The 21,026-nt window shown below is 35.3% G+C and overlaps 1 protein-coding gene across 2 annotated transcripts in view; it reads left to right on the forward strand.

Moving 5' to 3' along the window:
* Window positions 1-20,016, forward strand: part of LOC121320749 (neuronal membrane glycoprotein M6-a) — an 80,041-nt gene extending 60,025 nt beyond the window's left edge. For both annotated transcript variants that reach the window (XM_041259356.1, XM_041259346.1), the window contains exons 2-7: window positions 2,016-2,208; window positions 4,452-4,608; window positions 6,295-6,448; window positions 10,183-10,259; window positions 10,794-10,859; window positions 17,788-20,016. In XM_041259356.1, coding sequence (XP_041115290.1) covers window positions 2,016-2,208; window positions 4,452-4,608; window positions 6,295-6,448; window positions 10,183-10,259; window positions 10,794-10,859; window positions 17,788-17,940 — 800 coding nt within the window. In that variant the 3' untranslated portion in view covers window positions 17,941-20,016. The remainder of the gene's footprint in view (window positions 1-2,015; window positions 2,209-4,451; window positions 4,609-6,294; window positions 6,449-10,182; window positions 10,260-10,793; window positions 10,860-17,787) is intronic.
* The last annotated feature ends 1,010 nt before the right edge of the window (window positions 20,017-21,026 follow it).

Genomic DNA, 21,026 nt, shown 5'->3' on the forward strand with positions numbered 1-21,026 from the left:
GATGATAAGTACTGTGTAAGAAAGATAAGAAACTTTAAAAGAGGAGACGGTTTGACCCATCAGTGTTTGTCCACTTCCAAACAAGCAACCGGTTGATTCCGTTTATGAGATATTTTATGAATATGTGTCTGTTTTTTTATTTTATTTTATTTTTTTTATATGTGGCATAATAAATTATGGGATAAGAAAATCTATTTTTGGAGCTACTAAAATATTTAATCGTAACCAAAATCGCCACTTCCTTATTTGATTACATAGTATTTTTCTAAAGCACACATTGAAATAAAATATAACAAATTAAATCGCAGGATTTAATTAAATGTGGTTAACAGTTTGCAAGGGCTTTTGCAACTATACATTTGTGTATTATTTTTGTACCAAAGTATAACAATCCTGTACAAAAAAAAAGAACAAAACCCTGGTTTTCACACATTCCGAAGAAAAGAAAAATATGAATGAATCCCTTCAAATGTGGTCAATACAAAACTAAAACTGGTCATTCATACAGTGCACACAGCTCTAGCAGGACTGAATATTGGCAGGATCCTGGTTACTTGGCAGGCATCTTATTGATCAGATACTTGGCACCACAACCAATCTGCAGATTAACAGAATGGAAGCTTTCTTCTTTACAAAGGGAAGGCTGTCACATGCAGGTGCACAAAGAGCTGATTTCTTCATCTGGCAAATCCCTAAAAGTAGTTCTGGGATGAAATGTGTTGCTGCATGAATTATACTGCTTGCTGCCTGAGTCCTTGATCCAAGTGACAGGTGGTCCAGACTTGCATGATGTATTGTACAGTAGGAACATCTACTGAAGTCTGATCCAAAGACATGAGATGGGAAAATAGCATCCACTTTCCCAAAGGTGCCTAGACAGTTTATAGAAAAAAAAAAAAAAACGACAATACCTACAATCCTAACAAGCAGGCCAAACCAATTGTTCTAGACTGTTATTGGCTTCCTTAACAGTTTCATGACTATCAAACCTGGTTTTATTTTATTTATAACAGACTTTAATAATGTTAATTAGTTAAAACTTTATAAATAAGGCTTCATTAATTAAAAAAAAAAGAATGATAAGAAATAGCTGCTATCCACAAATTAGTTTAGTAAAATGAAAATGCATTGTAATAAAATAATATATGACTTAATAGTGTTCTGCAAATGCTACAAATAGTTGTCTATAATTGTCAAAATAATGCTAAATGTCTTATTACTTCTGAATGTATAATCTCCTCGTGTTCAAATAATTTGTAAAAGATTTTCATGACAAATCTCTTATTGCTTTAATTGTATGTGTGTGCCATATAAGTATCAGCAGCACTTTAAAAATCATAAAATAAGCCTTTTTATACTGTTTAAAATTATAAAGCGTGCAATTCAATGGAAACTTGAAGTGTCCATGTAAGCAATAAACCCGACACGGTGGGCAGTATTGGGCAATACCAGACTGCCCAAGGGTGGAATGAGCCCTTGGAAGGTCTGATATTTCCCAATACCGCCCACCCCAGAGGGTCTTATTGTGCTTAGAAAATGGGCAACTGTTACAAAAAAATATATTTTTGTGTTTTATTTATTTTTAATCATGATGAGTACATGGCTCAAGGATATTTTTCCAGATGAAAAAGCACTTATGATGGCACTTTTTATTTCCTGGTCATCCATTGAAAGTTAATGTACCCCCTGCCAAGGGTACTAGCCAATGAGATGCCAGGAAATTAAAAAAATAAGATTAAAAAAACAAAAAAACAAAAACATTGTATTCACACATATTCTGGAAAAATGTACAGGAGTTATTGGTTATCTGGTCAATGGACTCCACCTTAGTTGCTACTGTGTAAACAGCTCTCCCATCTTTTTACAGCTTATTTTCAAATAGAACACCGTTTAGTTATAAGGAATTTATAAATGTGACAGCTGAGATTTAAGTGTGATGGTTTATATCTAACCTTCTTGTTCTGTATGCATGGCTTTTGCAAATGTTTAACTAAAAAGTGTTCTCTGCTTTTCAGGGTGTTTTGAGTGCTGCATTAAATGCCTTGGTGGCATTCCTTATGCATCCCTGATTGCTACCATCTTGCTTTATGCTGGGGTGGCACTCTTCTGTGGCTGCGGACATGAAGCACTCTCTGGAACGGTCACCATTCTGCACAACTACTTTGAGGTGGCACGATCTGCTGGGGACACCTTAGATGTCTTTACAATGTGAGTAATCATGTATCTCATGTATACTGTATTTGTTAAAACGGATGAGATATGCTTACCCACCCCATCACACACACAAATTTTGTGTTATGGCAAACTGGAAAAACAATATAGTACTTGCCGTTCTTTGCAGCTAATTTGTTTTGTTGTTGCTAGTTTTATAAAGCTAAAGTCACGGTTTGATTCCTCTGTACTTGTTTCAAAATAGGGCTGAACTGAGAGAGGTTTGTAACAGAGTGAATGTTCCTCCCGTCACATGGTGGGTAGTTCTGGGTACTGATTGGTTGACCAATAGCCAATCAGACAACCACGCAGGTGGCTAAAGGACTGCAACTGGTCTTGTGGAAGAGAACACCACTGGCTGTTAGATAGCTTTGTGCACGCATTTTCCTTAAGATTGACTATAACCCAAGTGCTGCCTCCGGCATACATGTTGTGTGAGTAATATATACTGCTGATTTAGCTTCTATTTGTGCTTATTGGACACCATTTTGGGCACCTAGGAATGGCTGAAAGGTAGCTTAGCCTATCAAAGTAAATACTCACTATTATCAGGTAGAAGATAGATATATCTGTACTGAAACAAAAATGTACAAAACAAACAGTATAATAAGATGGAAGTCATTAAAAGATTTAGATTTCTGTGTTTATCTAGTGGATTGGGGCTACTCGACAGATATTTTTCTTAACGTTACTGCTTTGAGAAAGGGGCTTAATTGGAGACACAGCTTTCATACAGTGGGAATCAGCAGTTTCGATTTCCTTTTTCCTGCCCTTTATAAAAACAGTTAAACATTTCAGATATTTCTGGCATTGTATTTAAAGATTTGTGGGATATTTGCCAATAAGTATTATGCCTGTCAATCTGTAAATCCAAGAGTCCCAAAGTCATGAAACAGACTTTCTCAGTGTTGAAATTGTTTAAATGTGTTTCCTACTAATCTCCAGTTACTGTGGGAGACAAATATTTACAATACTCAAGAACCCAAGGGGCAATTCAATGCCAAATCCACAAACGGTCTCCACGACCTCTGATTTTAAATAAGATGATGTAATTTATTAGTCATAAACTGTACCTCATATCAACATGTTTTATTCTATATAAAGAGAATACCCTCCGATCCATATTAACAGTGTTACAAAATATTTTGCAATTCATGTTGTAATGGCTGAATAACTACTGAAGCTAGAATTTCTATATCTTTTTCCATGATTCAGTGCTTATTCTTTACTCTGTACACGTACTGAGTTTTAAAAAATAATCCGTATGGTTGTTCACGGCATTCAGGTCTTGACTGAAAATGTATTTCTTTGCCATATAAATATATTATCTGTAATCTTTTAATGTGTAGCTGTCTTAACTTAGTGGTATTGGTTTAATATTTAATTGTATGCATTTGTATGAATTTATGTATGCATTCATATATGTGTGTATGTATTCAAATTATCCATTGCTATTGTACAGTGTTTTCTAAATGTAATTTGGTTTTTGTGTTGTGAATTGTAGAGAATTGTAACTGTTTGACTTCATACACGACATCTCTGGACATTGAATGTATATTTTAGATGTATATTTGTCTACAAAACAAATGTGTCTCTTGATATATTATATACACTCCTGGATATATCTATTCGGTAACATTTTATGTGGTAACATTTTATAAAGTGTGTTATAAGGTATCATAACGAAAATGCCTTACAACACAATAATACCATTCTGTTACTTAAAAATAGAATGTAACTTGATTTTACCAGTTGGTCCTTTCGCATCCACTCTGACCTGTTTTTCTTTTACTGTTTGTACTTTTTCCATTACTGTAGTCCAGTGCCTTTTAACACGGGTTGGAGGATGTACGATAGAATGGTGGACAGATCTTTAAAGAAGCTGTCTTGCATCATGTGCTACACAGAGTACTGTAAATGGTAAAAATAAGAGGGTGCCATTCCTTTGATGAATTATTCCTTTCTGCTTTGGAAGGGAGGTATCCCCTACTGTGATCTGTATATCAAATATTTATTTATGTATGACTGGACTCTTTCTTTGTTTTGGTTTCAATAGTATAGAGAATAAAATATAACTAAATACTTAATAAATACTACAAAAAATATTTCCAGTTATAGCAGCATTGTATTTGATTTTAGGATAGAGGGTAAGAGCAATATAGTCGGATGCCTCACCTTGCTGGCATTGTGACTGCTTTTTATTATTACCATATTAATATCACTATATTCTTATTCTGTAGGATTGATATCTTCAAGTATGTCATCTATGGTGTGGCAGCAGCTTTCTTTGTTTATGGGATTCTGCTGATGGTGGAGGGATTCTTCACAACAGGTGCCATTAAAGATCTCTATGGAGATTTCAAAATTACCACATGTGGCAGATGTGTTAGCGCCTGGGTAAGTGTAATATGTAGACGCAGCATGCTTGGAAAATGTGATAATGAATACAGGCTTGTTTATTTTTGATCAATTTATAGATACAGAAGATTTAATCTTCAGATTTTTTTTTTTTTTAAGATACCATATTAACATCTTCTTAAAGGATGTTTAATGAAAAAATGCAATATAGGGTAATGGGAAATTGCTTTTTTGTTTGTTTTGTTTTGTTTTTTGCAATTTCTCTTTCACCCCAATGTTTTTTTTTTTTTTTTTTTTTTTTTTTTTTGCATAACTTAACATTTAAATTGTATTACCTCTGACCTATATATTACATTTAGAATAATTAAATTAGTTTGTACTGTACAGGAGATGTATGCAGGTATAAAAGTGATGTTAAATTTAACAAATCCATAAAATCCATGACACTGTACTTCTTTCTAGTTGTTCAGGATTCTTATATGCTGGAAAAATATAAACTACATTGTAGTTCCATACTTGATATTTTCTCTGGTTTAGACAAATAAATTAACACATGTTTGGAGTTCTAGTTTTGTGCCACAAAATACAGGCATCAATGCAACTGTTGTTTACATTTCATTGAGATTGACAAACAAACAAAAAAAAAAATACAGCAAGTAATAGGGTCTTGTTTCTATATTGCAGTTATAAACGATAGTTCTTTCAACAACAACAGCGAGGTATTTAACTAAAGAGTTATTAAATCAGTTAGAATATGTTTGACACAGTTAAACACATGACAGATAATGAGCCTGACTACAAAGGGAAATGTTGAGTTGTATTAGGAGACAAAGTAGACAGGAAAATATGGATGGCACCTGCCCAACCAGCAAAAAAAAAATTATAAAAAAGTCATACACAGCATGAATTAGAGCAGCCATGTTTCACTTAGATACATAGATGTCAGTGGAATACGATAGGTAATACGATCAAGTAGTGTGATCAGCTTTATATAGAGACACTAATTCTATCATATATTCTGTTCCTGACCTCGTACATGCCTAACATGACATTGAGCCCCAGGATATCTGTTTTTGTTCAGATGCAAAGTTTGCACAATCATTTTTTACTAAACAGTTGATGTTTGAAAATATAAATATATAACAGCATATATGTGCAGTTTCATTTCCATAGGAAGAACATTTCTGCTTTCTGTCAAGAATTGTATGCACTGGGAATATGTCCCTTAGTCTGTTTCCTTAAAAGAGTTGTTGCACTTTAGTAACACAAGCCTCAAAACTCCCTACTTGGTTATTGGCAAAAAAATTCTCAGGATATAGTCATAGAAATCTTGGCAGTGATAGCCATAAAGGCAATAGCAAATAAATTGCTTTTGAGAATTGTAGAAAGCAGATTCATCAACAAATATAAAAATTACACAGGTGGGTGTGAGCAAAAATGTAATTAAATGAAAATTCATACAAATGTACTTCCTATTTAGAACCTTGGTAGCCACTATTACCTACTAGGTAAACGCTGTCATTCACAGACACTACTATGACTGCAACTACTGATATTAGTCTTAGTATGAGACTTAATATATTAGAAGCAACAGTTAAATAATACATTAATAGGTGTGCACACCAGTTTTAATGCAGGAAAGTCAATATGGAATTTGCTGTGTATTAATTAGGTGCTTACACTTGTTTAGAAACACTACGCCTGTCTTTCTATTGCTAATTACAGTTCATCATGCTGACATACATCTTTATGCTGGCCTGGCTTGGTGTCACAGCTTTCACCTCTCTACCAGTCTTCATGTACTTCAATATCTGGACAATCTGCCAGAATACCACTGTTGTTGAAGGTGCCAACCTGTGCTTGGATCTCCGTCAGTTTGGTATGTAAATACAAAGTGCATCATAAGGCGATGAGTCAGAAATTTCCTTCCCAGCTTGCCAATTTCAACAGAAAACATTCCAGGATTTAAAACTGTGTCCAGCGCCTGCACCAGTTGACACAGACAAAAACGGAGCACGCTATTTAGCATAGATAGTGTTTGTAACTGCTGAGAAAAGCTAAATAGGTATTGTAATTATATGTTTTTTTTCTAATAAATCTGTCTATATAGAATTAAAATATTACTAGCTTACACATTTTTATAAAGTTTATGCATTGGTATAAATACAAAATGTATGACACTGTGAACTATGCAGAAACAATATTAAGCATCCCTATACAGCAGCAGTCTCAAACTCGCGGCCCGCGGGCCACATGCAGCCCGCACAGCGCTGCAATCCGGCCTTCTCAATAGTTACACAAAAGTAATTTAATCTGGCCTGCATGGAGCTGCATATGTAAAACTGGCGAGTAAACAGTTGTAAAACGTGTGTAGGTGATGTTGTGCATTGTTTATGGTTAGTTCTGTTGTAATACGTTGCTACCACTTTAAGAACTGTCGCATTAGCTACCGTAAATTGACACAATCCTGGTTTACAGAGAGATAAGAAACCATACAGACCGACATGTGTTTGGGAGGAGCAACTGAACTGACAGTTCTGTGACAGTGAAAGTCCAACATTTTATGCCATAACAATTGACAAAAGATAACTGATCAGATCTAAACTTTTTTTTCCTCCGTTGAGTCAGCATCAATACAAAAAATATGAGTGGCACTGAGACTATATGAACTACTCATCGTAGTAGTCACTCAAAAATATATCGTACAAGGATCCAACAAACGTACATGAGCAAAGAAATGTCCCCGTCTAAAAGAAAAATTGACCACGAACACAGGCAATTTCAAGAAAAGTGGACGGTTGATTATTTTTTTGTGACGTACAAACAGAGTGCGACATGTTTAATTTGCAAAGAAAGAGTTGCCGTTTTAAAAGAGTACAATATTAAACGGCACGATACAACAAAGCATGCAGAGCAGATTGAAATATCTGGGAGGAGAGAGAGAGAAGACAGCTTTGCAGTTAAGGAAAGGATTAGTGTTGCAGCAACAGCTTTTTCAGAAAGTGAAAAAAGAGTCAGAGGCAGCAGCTTTGGCAGGTTATGTGGTGAGTGAAATGATTGCTAAGTCTGGGAAGCCGTTCACTGATGGTAAATTTATTAAAGACTGTATAATCAAAGTGTCTGAGGTCGTATGTCCTGAGGAGAAATGTTTTTAGCAATATTAGCCTGTCTGCAAATATAGTAGCAAAGCGTGTTGTTGAGCTTTCTAAAGATCTTGAGGAGCAGCTCTGCGAGAAAGGCAAACCATTTAGTGCATGCTCTGTCGTGCTTGATGAAAGCACCGATTTAGTTGATAGTGCACAGCTGGCGATATTTGTAAGAGGTGTTGATGATAACTTTCAAGTCATGGAAGAACTGCTAAGCTTGTCTACAATGCGCAGTAGAACAACAGCAAGTGAGATCTTTCAAAACCTTAAAGACTCACTAGAACACGCTGGTCTGCAGTGGCATTCTTTAGCAGGCATAACAACAGATGGAGCCACAGCAATAATTGGGAAAAAGAACAGGTTAGTAGCGCTTGTGCAAAAAAAGATGGAACAACAAAACGCAGAGCAACCAGTAGCATTACACTGCATCATTCACCAGCAGGCACTGTGCAGTAAATCTTTGAAGCTCGACAACGTTATGCCCGTCGTTGTGAAATGTGTGAACTACATTTGCTCGAGGGGCTTGCAGCACAGACAGTTGCGTGCTTTCTTGGAGGAAATTTATTCCAAATATGGTGACTTGCTGTACTTCACAGAGGTGCGTTGGCTAAGCAGGGGCCCTGTTTTAAAGAGATTCTTTGAGTTAAAAACAGAGGTGAAAAGGTTCATGGAGGAGATTAATATGCCTCAGTCAGAGTTTGAAGACACAAAATGGATGATGGCTCTTGCTTTCCTTGTTGATATCACCCAAGAGTTGAATAACCTAAACCTGAAGCTACAAGGTCCTGGTCAACTTATGACAACAGTGTTTGATGATGTGAAAGTATTCACAACTAAACTGAAACTGTGGAAAAATCAGATTTCTCAGAGTAATCACACTCATTTTCTATCATGCAAATCACTTCTGGAAGAGCTGGACACTGAAATGCAGTTCAGTGGTGCTGAATACACTGCTAAACTTGACCTGCTTTTTGGAAGAATTTGATCAGTGGTTTGCAGATTTCAGAAAGCAAAGAGTAAGCTTCCAGTTGTTGGCTGATCCATTTTCAGTTGATGTGGAAACAGCACCAAGTGATTTACAGTTGGAGCTCATTGATCTTCAGTGCAACACCCTTCTGAAGAATTAATGCAAGGAAGCCTGAGGAGATGTCACACAGTTCTTCAGGCAGCTACCACCATCTTTCAAACAGCTTTGCAAAAGCTTCAGAAAAAACATGGCTCTGTTCGGCAGCACATACATTTATGAGAAACTTTTTTACACTATGAATATAAACAAGTCAAAATACAGAATAAAATGATCTGATAAACACCTTGCTGCAATCCTGAAGGTTTCAACTGCTCAGTCACTGAGGCCAAACATCAACAGACTCACAGAACTGAAGCGTTGCCAGGTGTCTGGCAAACACTAAAAAATCTTTGGCAAACCCAAATTGTAAAAAAGTTCTATGACAGTTCAGTGTAATACTTCATGAGAGTAGTTTTTTTTTTTTTTTTTTTTTAAATCAATACCATCTTCCATGATGTCACTGGCCCTACATTAGGATTTCAAGGTTGACATTGGCCCGTATGTAAATTGAGTTTGAGACCCCTGCTATACAGTAAATGTGATTCTGCCACCACTTCAGATTCAAACTGCTAATATCTCATACACTGAGATGAGATGAGATGAGATGCCAACTTCATATTTTCAAGGTTATGGAAACTCCTCAGGCCTGTGATGTAAGATGGCTGACGTATTGTGGTCAGATTTAATAGAAGGTATCATACAATAAAAAATAAACCTGTTTGCCAAAGTGTGATATCTCAGTTTGAGGTTCTGACTTCAGATTGATATGTTTATATAAAACTTGCATTTTTAATTTGCTTGTGTGCATGATGTAATATGGCTGTGTGACAGGGTAGCATAATTTATTCTCACATTTCACATTTTTTTCAGCGCAGGTTTGCACAATTGTGTTAAACTAAATAAACAAGTAAAAACAAAACTATAAATCAAAGAACTGGCCCTTTAAGGCAAGGTGAATAGTTTTAACTGACCCCCAATCAGTAAGTCCATCACGATGCCCAGAACAGGGAACACTGATCTCTTTAATACATTGGCCAGGTTAAATTGCTAATCAATTTAGCTTGACCACTTTCTCACAGGTACTTCCCTCAAGGAGGGATTTGTATCCTGTCCTGTCACAGACTGCTGTTATATTTACTGCAGTTTAGAGACAGTATACTTTTTTTCTGGCTTTAGAGTTAGTTGTGAAAAAGAAGAAAGGGAAAAGCAGGAGATAAAACATTGAGCTGTGTTACAGCACAGCTGTTTCAGTCAAGTTCCAATAAAGTGCTGTCTTTTCCTCTTACATTATGCTCCCTTTGATGCTTTGATTTTGTTCATAACAGAAAATGTAATTGAAAAATAACTGAACTTATTTGAAACTTGGATTTTTGTATTTATTTCCTTTTGTTTATGTTTAAGGAATTGTAACTATTGGAGAGGAAAAAAAGATATGCACAGGTTCTGAGAATTTCTTCAAGATGTGTGAATCAAATGAGGTCAGTCTTTGTTAACTTTCTTTTAGATATCTTTCTACAAATTTTGTGCCAAGATGCAGTGCTATAATGAGTCAGAAGTGGTAAAGTATTCACCGTTCATTAGACATAATTGGACCCAGGTTTAGGAACAGGGCAGTGAAAAATGAAAGACTACTTTGACTAACAATTGTGAACTCTTTGCTTTTGTTAATAACTACAATATCTGTGTGTATTGGTGCAATAGACTGAATGCTAAGTTTTAAAACACTATAATAAAAATATATATGTCTTCTTCCACATATTAAATGTGGCTTTAGTACGATTGACCATTAAACATTTTGGATAATACTGGTATAGTGTACCAGTAGACCGAATCACCACAACCATATATATTAGAGGACCCAGCAGTTCCTTACAACAAACTGCATTTACAATATATATATCATAGCATGCCTAATTCAGTTCTAAAATACATGCTTGCCTACGTGTTTTAACTTTTCCCATCCTGTTTGTTTTGTGGATTAATATGACATATAATACTTCTCTTCTTCACAGCTCGACCTGACATTCCATTTGTTTATTGTTGCACTTGCTGGAGCTGGAGCAGCGGTCATTGCCATGGTGAGCACTGAAAATCTATCCTTGTTATCTCAGGACATTGGTCAGGTTTAAACTGTGTTCGTGACAACGGTGCCTGAGCCTTTCTAATAGTGGGGGGGCCAAGATCCGGTGGTGAGGATGTAGGGGGTGGAGTTGATATGAACCACCCCACCCCCTCAGGAAAATTATGCATATATTGAAATGAAATTAGAGCTTTGCTGGACTAATTACATTTTAAGCATGACAATTATTAGAAAAAAAAGTACAAGATATTTGGGTTTAAAGTGTAAAAAAAGGCCTGGAACAGATAAATGGTTTTACAGGTGTTGATATATCAGCCTAGGATGTAATAGGCTACTTGATGCAAGAGGCTGAGCTTGCACTTGCAGGAAGCTCAGTTAATGGCTGCTTTTACAAATAGAAAAAATAGCCATACCTACCAAACCTTTTTTTCGCCCTTTAATACAATTGATAACATTGCTATGATGGAAAAAGTACCAATTTCGTAAACACAAACACACACACACACACACAGCATATATATATATATATATATATATATATATATATATATATATATATATATATATATATATATATAAATGCAGTATAAATTGAGTATCATTGTGTTGAGTTTGAAAAATAGTCAGACTGATGGACACAAATAAAAGCTGTAAACTGGATTAATTCTCCTGCGTCTTTTTGAGAACTTGTACTGTATAATAATTTATAGCACAAAGAGACCTCGAAAGCAGCTCAAGATGCTATATATATATATATATATATATATATATATATATATATATATATATATATATATATATATATTTTTTTTCCAACATAAGGCAGCCAAATAAATCAAGTATAACATAGCACTAGCTTGCACTTTAAAACATGTTATGCCTATTTAAATAAATTAGAAAAACAGTAAGGATAACAAGCTGCGGTGTTTTTTAAAACCTTTAAATCCGTTGACCTGCTCTGCAGAACCTACACCAATTTCAACACCATTTCCATCACTTCACACCAATTTAAATCAGTGATTATTAATACCGACTGTTAAGCTTCTAAATAAGCACTTACTATCATACTTATAATCAAGGGCATTCAACATATTTTATAAGGTATATTTGCAAAAAAAAAACATAACTGCACTCTTGCCATAAACTTTCGAATATCCATATGAGGCTCAGATCAGCAGGAAGAATGGACGTTAAACCAGCCAAGCATTGTCTCCTCGAGTGACATTGAAATGCAACTAAATCAGGACCGTCACAGCCTTGTTTACCTGTGTATCTGAAAACTCTTTGGTAAGCAAAAATTTTCATCAGAATATTAAAATATGTTTTCATATTTAGAGTGCAGTAAGCAGGCAGATGTGGTTTTCTGCTTTCCTTGCAGACACTTTCTCAGAAGTTCAAAAGACCCTGCTTTCACTGAAGTAAAGGACTAGAAAAATCTAAAGAAAAAACTTCCAAAAAATTCATAACCTGGCACCATAAAAGGTGACATTTGTTCAAAGAGTCAAAGGAGGTAGGCTCTGACTGCAGCGTCAGTTATCAAATTCTCACAGTGGTGCGTGAAAACAGACAGTATGCTATGAAAATATTTTGCCACAAGTTCTGTAAAATCAGATTCAGAGCAAGCTGTTTGTATAGATAACATAAATTCAAATAAATGTAGACATTGTGAAAAGGATGTTCCAGGCAAGGGAATGAGCGAAAAGGATTTTCATCAGCTGCCTCCTGCAGAGGTTTACGGAGCTCAGATCGGGAGGAAGAATCGATGTTGAACCAGCCAAGCATTGTCTCCTCAAATGGCATTAAAATGCCAACTAAATCCTGTATCTGTACTACAGTGTTGATTTGGCATACCAGCTGCCCTATTGGTCTGGTGGTTGTGGAGTAGCAAAAGGAGAAATATGTTTGTTAGACCTGTTTTGCACGCTTGCGGGGAAAGCCTCTTATACACGCCGCTAGCCTCTTAAACGCACCGCGTATGTTGTGAATCAGTAAAGACACATTATGCTTTTGGTTGTGAGTGCAATAAAAATCTATAGAGAAAAGTAATTAAAATTAGGAAAATTAATTACTGCAGTTACAATAAATCATAATATTATGATTGTGTTATTTTATATATATTCAGAGCTGAATTTAAATGTTCTAATACTTATTAGTAATCAAACCTGCACTCCTTAAATTTGAAGTATTATGTGTGTTTTGATCCTTCAAGCAAATTGTTACAAAAAAGAATGGTGGAAAAGTGATTATGCAAACCCCCCCCCCATTACTTAGAACATTTTAAAGGAATGTGAAGTACAAAGCCAAATCTTACAAAAGCCTTTTTCCCCCAGAAGGTTGACCCTTACCCTGCTAATTGCTGTTCATGATTTATCCTGAAAAATAAAGAAATGTGTATCCCAAAAATGATGTAATGTGTAACAAACCCTTAGTGTTAGTCTTACTATTTTAAATAAGAATTGGTTTAAATATGTAGGCGCACTGAAAAATATAATATAATGCTTTTGATTCCATAGAGACACTCTGCTTTAAATTTGCACTGCACATGGTTGCTATAGAAACTGAATGAAGAAAGGGCACAGGCTTTTTCATAACAGCATGTAGTGATCCTGAGGAATCTTGTTCCAAGAAGGAAAATGCAGTTGGTGGATAAGATTGATTGCTTATTTAACATGTAATTGGTGGTTCTATTTATGTTCCACTAGATTCTACCATTTAACAGTAATTTCTAAAATATATAAATAATCTCTGTAAAGTACTTTCAAATGGCTTGAATACAGTTCATAATTCTTAATCACTGGAAACATTCAAGACAAACCATACATACATTAACTTCTAAATATTACTGAATATATTTTTTGTTAATGATCATTTACATAACAATAAGGGTTTTTTTTTTTCACAAAGATTAAGACAGGTTTAAGGGTTACTTCTGAAAATATCTAATATGCTTGGTTTATACAGTGCAAAACAGATGCTAATTTATGCACACATAACAGACAGAGAGGAAGATGAAATGCGATAGACATGTTGACTTGTGCCACACAATTTGGCCTTTTGTGATAATGGCTTGTAAAGCGAGTGAAAGGGTGACCCTTGACTGACTAGAAAAAAAAAAAAAAAAATGTAGATCTTGCATGCAGTTGTACACAAAACCAAATATAAATCCCCCAATAGCCAAAAACTGAAGTCTGAAGAATCTGAGACTATGAATAGAAAAAAATTGTACTGCCTCTACTGTGTAATGTGGGCAAACATACATTCTTTCTAAGAGTAGTTCCCTATCCCAAGAGCACCCTGAATGTTAGGCTTGTCCACTGATTACTAGATTCAACCATTAATACAGTATTTTACTAAATTCCCTTTGGATTACAGTAATTGTTTGAAAATTAAAATTCTTTTAAAAGCACAATTGCTCATATACTTAATTTGGTAAAACGTGACAACTCAAATGGTACATTTCCAACTGGAAGGCAATGAAACTGGAAACACATCCATATTTAGAATTATATAGTATTATGTGCACCTAGTACTGTTAGTCAATATCACAATTAAATCCGCTGTTATGTTAGAATGATAACAAGGTTTTAGTCCCTGAAAGGAACCTGATATAAAAAGGAGATTTTCTATTGCCAGCAGGACAACCTACAGTGAAAACTAAATTCATGAGAGCCCCTGAGGAGAGAAAATATTAAAGCTACATTATAGTGCCTGAGTAACGAGGGTGGAAAGGCAATCAGTTTGTCAAGACAGGTTCAATGACTACATACCAGAATGCATAGCCCTGTCCTAGCATTTAACACAAGACTGACACCTTCTGCAATTACCAAAGAGCACAAAACCCAAACCCTGTGCATCAGGACAAGAACCAATACACTGTTATATTTCTTAACCAACCTCCAATGTAGCAATCATTTTTCTGATCAGTCAAAGTTGTAGTTCACCTCTGTGTAGCTGAAAAAATTAAATCACTCATTCTGATGAGCAGCAACTATGGGCTCGGCTCAATAAAAGATATGGTTAAATTAAGACAAGGATGATCTTTTGAGTCCAGATTATTCTTCAGTAAAGTTTGAGGAAATATTCGTAAAGAGAAATTATTGAATACAAATGTAATATCAGTTTTATTTGCACAATATGTAATAGGTCTCCTCCTAGTGGCTAATTAGTTAATAATACTGACATCAGTATAAGACATGTACTTGCTGTTTTGTTGAATGGAAAGACATGTGTCTTTGAACTGTATGGTTTGTGGTTCGTATCCAGCCCTTGCTTTTCCATTCAATTCAATGGGCTGAGATGCCAATTCATTAAAGTACTTGGCCCTTTGTTTCTAGTTGTATAAATTAAACTACAACGCTGGACCACAATACAGTGACAAAACCGTTTTTGAAGTTTACTGCTAAAGATACACAATTGAGATAGATGAGTGACTTCCTTCTATACTATACTTCTATACCTTTTTTTAGTGCATTCTGAAGATCAGGGGATACAAGATAATGGCGCTGTGTCTTTCTGTTGAGTAAAATAATACCTTTAAACAAATGTATGGAAATAAAAATAATTAAACAATGTTTTTATAATAATTGGAAAACAAGTACTTGCTGAATTCTGTGTTTTGTAAAGAAATTCTGTAAAGCCATCTGTTCTAGTGTAAAAAGTACAGTATGTTTAGTGTTCCGCATTTCTCAGGATTTTTTTCGAAGTTTATATAGTTTTTAGTTGAAACATCGGTAAAAATTGTGGGGGAAAATCTTGCTGTACACACTTTACATGATGCGTAGCTGTTCTGGTTTCTGATTAAGTTTAATGGCCCTGGCATGTATGATAAAGCAGAATCTGCAAATGGAGACCCCATTTTCCAAAGTTAGCTGGTACTTTGAGAATGTTTGGGCAATTGCTGTGCTGACGGAAATAGTATTGTAGCGTGCATGTGGGAGGCAACAGCAGCGATGGTATGTGTCGTAATCACATACTAAGACATAAGCCCGATATACGCTCCTTGCAAAGGAGCCGGCTCTTTTGTACAGTGGTAATGGTGCTATGTTTTAATGTGAGAGGTCCCGGCTCCGCCTGTATGTGGATTGCCTCGCCCTGTGTGATGTGCCTGCCTAAGGGAACTGCGATTGCTACAGTATCTACAGAAGGTATGAACATGACATCAGCACAAAACAAGCCATGTTATTCATCTTAAATTCATCAAAAGTAAAGAAAATTTACAGAACTGGAGGGTCCAAGCCATCGGGAGACATGTCAAAAATCACACTTTACATTTCCATCAATGCGTTCCATAAGTTTACCAACTAAATCATCACCATTTTCTGTCAAATATTTACGATTAAGATTGTTGGTATTAGGGAGTGTTTTAGCTGATGGACAGACAGTACTGTCGCACTAAGTCACCAATACACACCTATTTGCAATAAACACTGGCTGTTCAGCAAAGCACAGAGCTCTGGCAAACTCATTAACAGTCATTCGGCTGTCTTTTATTAAAGTGCCTGTAAAAGCAGCATAAACTGATTGCTTGTCCCAGTTCAGTTTCTTGTTTTAGTTTGTGTCGCTTATTTTGCAGTATGTTCTTTTATTCTATCACACAAACATGTACATCAATGCAGCAGTATTTGCAATGCTATGCGCCCTGTCTCATCTGACCCACTGCAATTTTTGCTTTTTGTATACTTCGAAACATTCCCATTCCCCATCCACTAATAATATTATATTTTTGTGTAAGTATTTCAATTTAGTTTTTGATCGAGCTAGTTACTACGCCCAGCACTTGTCACAATACTCAGACTGATTTGCCAACAGAATCAGGTGATAATGTGTTTGTGAACAGAACCACATTTGAACGCCATTTGGTCTTCTGACGTCTAAACGTACCTTCTGTATCCTAGGATACAGTGTAGGGCTGCTTATTACAATGTCAGGAGTTAAAATAAAACAGCATTTTTATCAAAAAAATGTGTATTTCCTAGAAAATGGTACAGTGAAAATATTGAATAGTAAACAAAAATAAATTGGGTATAAATAAAAAAAAAACGACGTACAGCTAAAAAAAAAAAAAAAAAAAAACAGTAATTTTTCAGTAAAATTGGGAATAAACTGGAATTGCAGAACACTAGGTATGCTACATATTACTGTAGTAACACTCCTCCTAGTGGTAAAATGTGGTATTAAAAGTTTTGTTCATGTTAACATAGAATGGTTTTTGGATCTTTGCTGCTGCTAATCAATTTTGCAGTGATGGACTGAAAGTATTTGATAATTGATAACTGTGGTATTATTTTCTTTTGCTTTATGTCAAAAGGGAGCAATTTGTTGCTGAGATATGAATGCCGCCTAGGAGTGTTAATGATTCGCTTTTGTCTTCTGTTGTTATCTCTCACTGTTACAACAGGTTATGAGTGTTTCACTTCTGATGCGTAACTTTGTTGCAGTGAAGTATCACAGTCTGGGGAAATACTGCACAAAGTTTTAAAGAAAATGTATCCAAGAAACATCAGACAGTTCAAGAGCAGGAGCTGCCAAGAAGATTTGCACAGGCTTTCACTATTTACCCTTAAGGAATATGGAAGTGCTATGCTCTTGTAAACGCTGTCATAAAGACATGATTATGTTAACTCAAAGGCTTTAGTAGCATTGACTGCAAAGCTTTTCTGTTACTTTCAGTCTCACATAATTGATCTTCAGTTGTAGAATGCAGATACCTTGGGCAGTTATCCATTATGCCACATAACGACTAATAGCTTCTTATTCTTTGTTTATAATATCACTGGTTGGATAATGATTTGCTTCTGAATATAATCGACAAGTTCATTGTGTTTAGCTTCCTGTGTATTTGTCTTGTTTATCATATATAACGCCCTAACAATATTATTACACTATAACCAGCTCTTTACTAAATCACTACTGCTTGTTTCTTTCAGATCCACTACCTAATGGTCCTCTCAGCCAACTGGGCTTACGTGAAAGATGCCTGCAGAATGCAAAAATATGAGGATATCAAATCGAAGGAAGAACAAGAGCTTCATGACATCCACTCCACTCGCTCAAAAGAGCGACTCAATGCATACACATAAAATACACACTTGTTCTTAAAGTCCATATGTCACCTATTTCACATTACAATCTGATATTAAACTACACTATAATAGTGTTCTAAAAATATATACATATATATCATTTATACTTTTGCGCTGTAACTGTTTACAATCGTAAAGCTTGTTTTGAGTGTTTCCGCCAAAAAGCCCTGATTTCGAATCTTGACATCTGTGACGTCACTAGGGGAAAACACGAACCATAAACCATAATCAGGCATGCATATGCCTATGGCAAAAAAAAAAAAAAAAAACTATCATAAGCACGGGCCTATTTCGCGATGGTTAAACTGTGTCAAATATACATTTCACCTCAGATAGGCGCAAGGAAATGAATGCATTGCATGAAAAAGTACTATATTGCGTGAAAGTAAAATCAACGAGTTCGTCAGTGCACAATGCAAAGATCACGTCGTGCAACACAGTAACTAAAGCGTTTGTTGGTTTTTGACAGGTGCAATTTTTTTTTTCTCTTGTAAGACACTGGTGCACAAGTTTTTTTACTTTTTTTTTACCAGCTTTAATTAAACAATTCCATATTGTTTACTGTTTATCAAAAATACATTTTTAAATAGCTGCATCTATAAGACACTTCATAAAGATATAAAAATGATTACCATATTTGTTTTTTCTTACCCTGTATACTAGTGCTCAATATTACTAGGATATCCACTGCGCAAAATCAGTTCTCTGCAAGTGTTGCATTTGTTTTTTCAGACGTCAGATATTATGATTGTTGTTGTTGTTGTTGTTGTTGTTGTTATACAATATGCCGTTATCAAATAAACTCTGTGGCCCAAAACTACATAAACATGAGCACGGCTTTCACATTGCTGACTTAACAAAAACAATAACGTCAGAGTACTATAAACCACCACAAACACATTGCGTGCTCAAGTTTTCTGATGCAGAAATCAAATGAATGTATCATCCAGCTTTTTTAGGTAAACTTTTGATGTTCAATTGTATCTTTAAGGTAATGGTCATATGCACATTAAGGGCATCTGCCAAGAAATAATAATTTCGTGCAGTTCACAAGGAGGTTTGGCCTATTTCACTAAATCGGGGAAAGCATAAGTGTTTATTTCGTGAATGAAGCTGAGGAGCTATACGTGACCATGCAAGTCATCTCGGCCCTGTAATATCAACAATGCATTTTTTGTTAAGTGGATTGGAAACGGTAAACACTATTTGCAACATATAAATGGTACAAGAAACCAAATCTAGAAATACTTTTTTTTTTTTTTTTTTTTTAATTGCCATAAATGAACTACTAGCCGGGGTTAACAGTATACAAGAACAACATTCAGAATTGCCGACCTGCAGACAAGGGGGCGTGTCACTCGCATTCCTCCTCCCAGTGGTTATTTTCTCCTGCTGGAGGTTCAAAACAGTTCTGAATCGGGCCTCAACCATGTGTTCTTCCTCCTCACAATTAATTTCTTTACACACCACACTTCCGCTGCCCTTATTGTAATACAGACTCCTCAAAACGTCAGAGAAATTCGTAATGATCGCTTTCACAGTCTGAAGCCATGTATATCTCTCCTCTGTTCCTGGTATGTGTTCCCCCCTAGTGACGTCATGCCTACTTCATGCATCATCGGTGGGTGGTTGGCATTTTCCTGAAATATTGATAGTTTTACATCTCTCAGTGCTCTAAAATTGACCATGGAGATTGCATTTATTGCTCATTGTGAAAGTAAACTAAGTACAACCCCAAAGCCAAAAAAAAATTTCTATGTGAGATATGGACTTTAAGTTCCTGCTTTTTCTTTCTTCTCAGTTAACTTTTCTGAACTACTGTAATGGTTTTGCCACATAAACATGGTCTGGGGGACATGACACTAACTACATTCTTGAGGATATCCCTTTGGGGGTTATTTTTTATTTGTAATTTAAATTGAGATCATTTTAGTTTTTAACTTAGTAAGTTCCTATCTTAATTCTGTGTATGAATTTGCATTGCTTTACCAATTAATATTCAATGTCACTGTACAGGGAGGGAGGAAGGACTATCGCTTATTTCCACGTTTTGACTTCTATACTAATTTTACAGGGCTTCAGATAAAAATGGCTTGTTTGTTTTAAATTACCAGACAGCCCAACATTTACCAGATATGCATAGATTTGTATCAACTAGTGTCAGTTTTTGACAATAAAAGTGCTGTACCACAGTACAGTATGAAGAATATGTAGTTTTTCCTCCAGCCAACATAACCTGAATATAATTTCACAAAATGTCATAGCTTAACCAAAATGTTTGAAGGACTGGTTATTTAAGCTGACTGTGCAAAGTGTAACAGATTTCAACATTGCTATAAGGGACTAACCCATCACAAAGATGATACCTGCAACAGTGACATTTTGGGTATGTTTTAATGGATTAACTTTTTGAACAGACTTTGTCGATGATGATTCATTTGTTTTAGTTAATTGAAAGCCATAATTACACATGCAAATCACCTTTTTGATATATATATTTTTTTCTATCTTAAGCCAGTATTTTTAAATGCAGTTAGTCATGTGGAGTAGTTTTATTTTTGGTAACTTCATAGGAGCTTACTACAGAAAACATGTTTATTCCAATTCATGATGTTAAAGTGATGCCTGCAAAAACATTAATCTCAGTTTAATAATATATATTAAACCAAACAAATAGAATATGTGAATATCCCACTTAAACAGGGGAAAAAACCTGTTTCAAAGAGAATAAATTATTTTGACCTATTGTCTTGTTAATTTACATCTCAGGCTGAGACAAGGGTTTTAATTGGCAAGACAGGGTAGTCTAAACTACTGCATCCTAAGAGATTGCGTTTTACAATGGTATGCCCCAAAAATATGTCCTTACCTAACATTTTTTGTTTTATGTACTGTACCAGTTGTCCGTAGTGGTATTTGTTAATTTGACTGCAATTTTATGAACTTTACTGGTAGCAGAGAATGAATGGTGTAGCAGAAGTTTAGTTCAAGTTCTAAATCTTAATACCGAGTAAAAGGTCTACACTGAATAGAACTTCTGATTTCTCTGTTTAAGAATATCTATGGGGTATAAAGTTGTTTGT

The sequence above is a fragment of the Polyodon spathula genome, chromosome 1 (genome assembly GCF_017654505.1).
Source record: "Polyodon spathula isolate WHYD16114869_AA chromosome 1, ASM1765450v1, whole genome shotgun sequence".
Classification (NCBI taxonomy): domain Eukaryota; kingdom Metazoa; phylum Chordata; class Actinopteri; order Acipenseriformes; family Polyodontidae; genus Polyodon; species Polyodon spathula.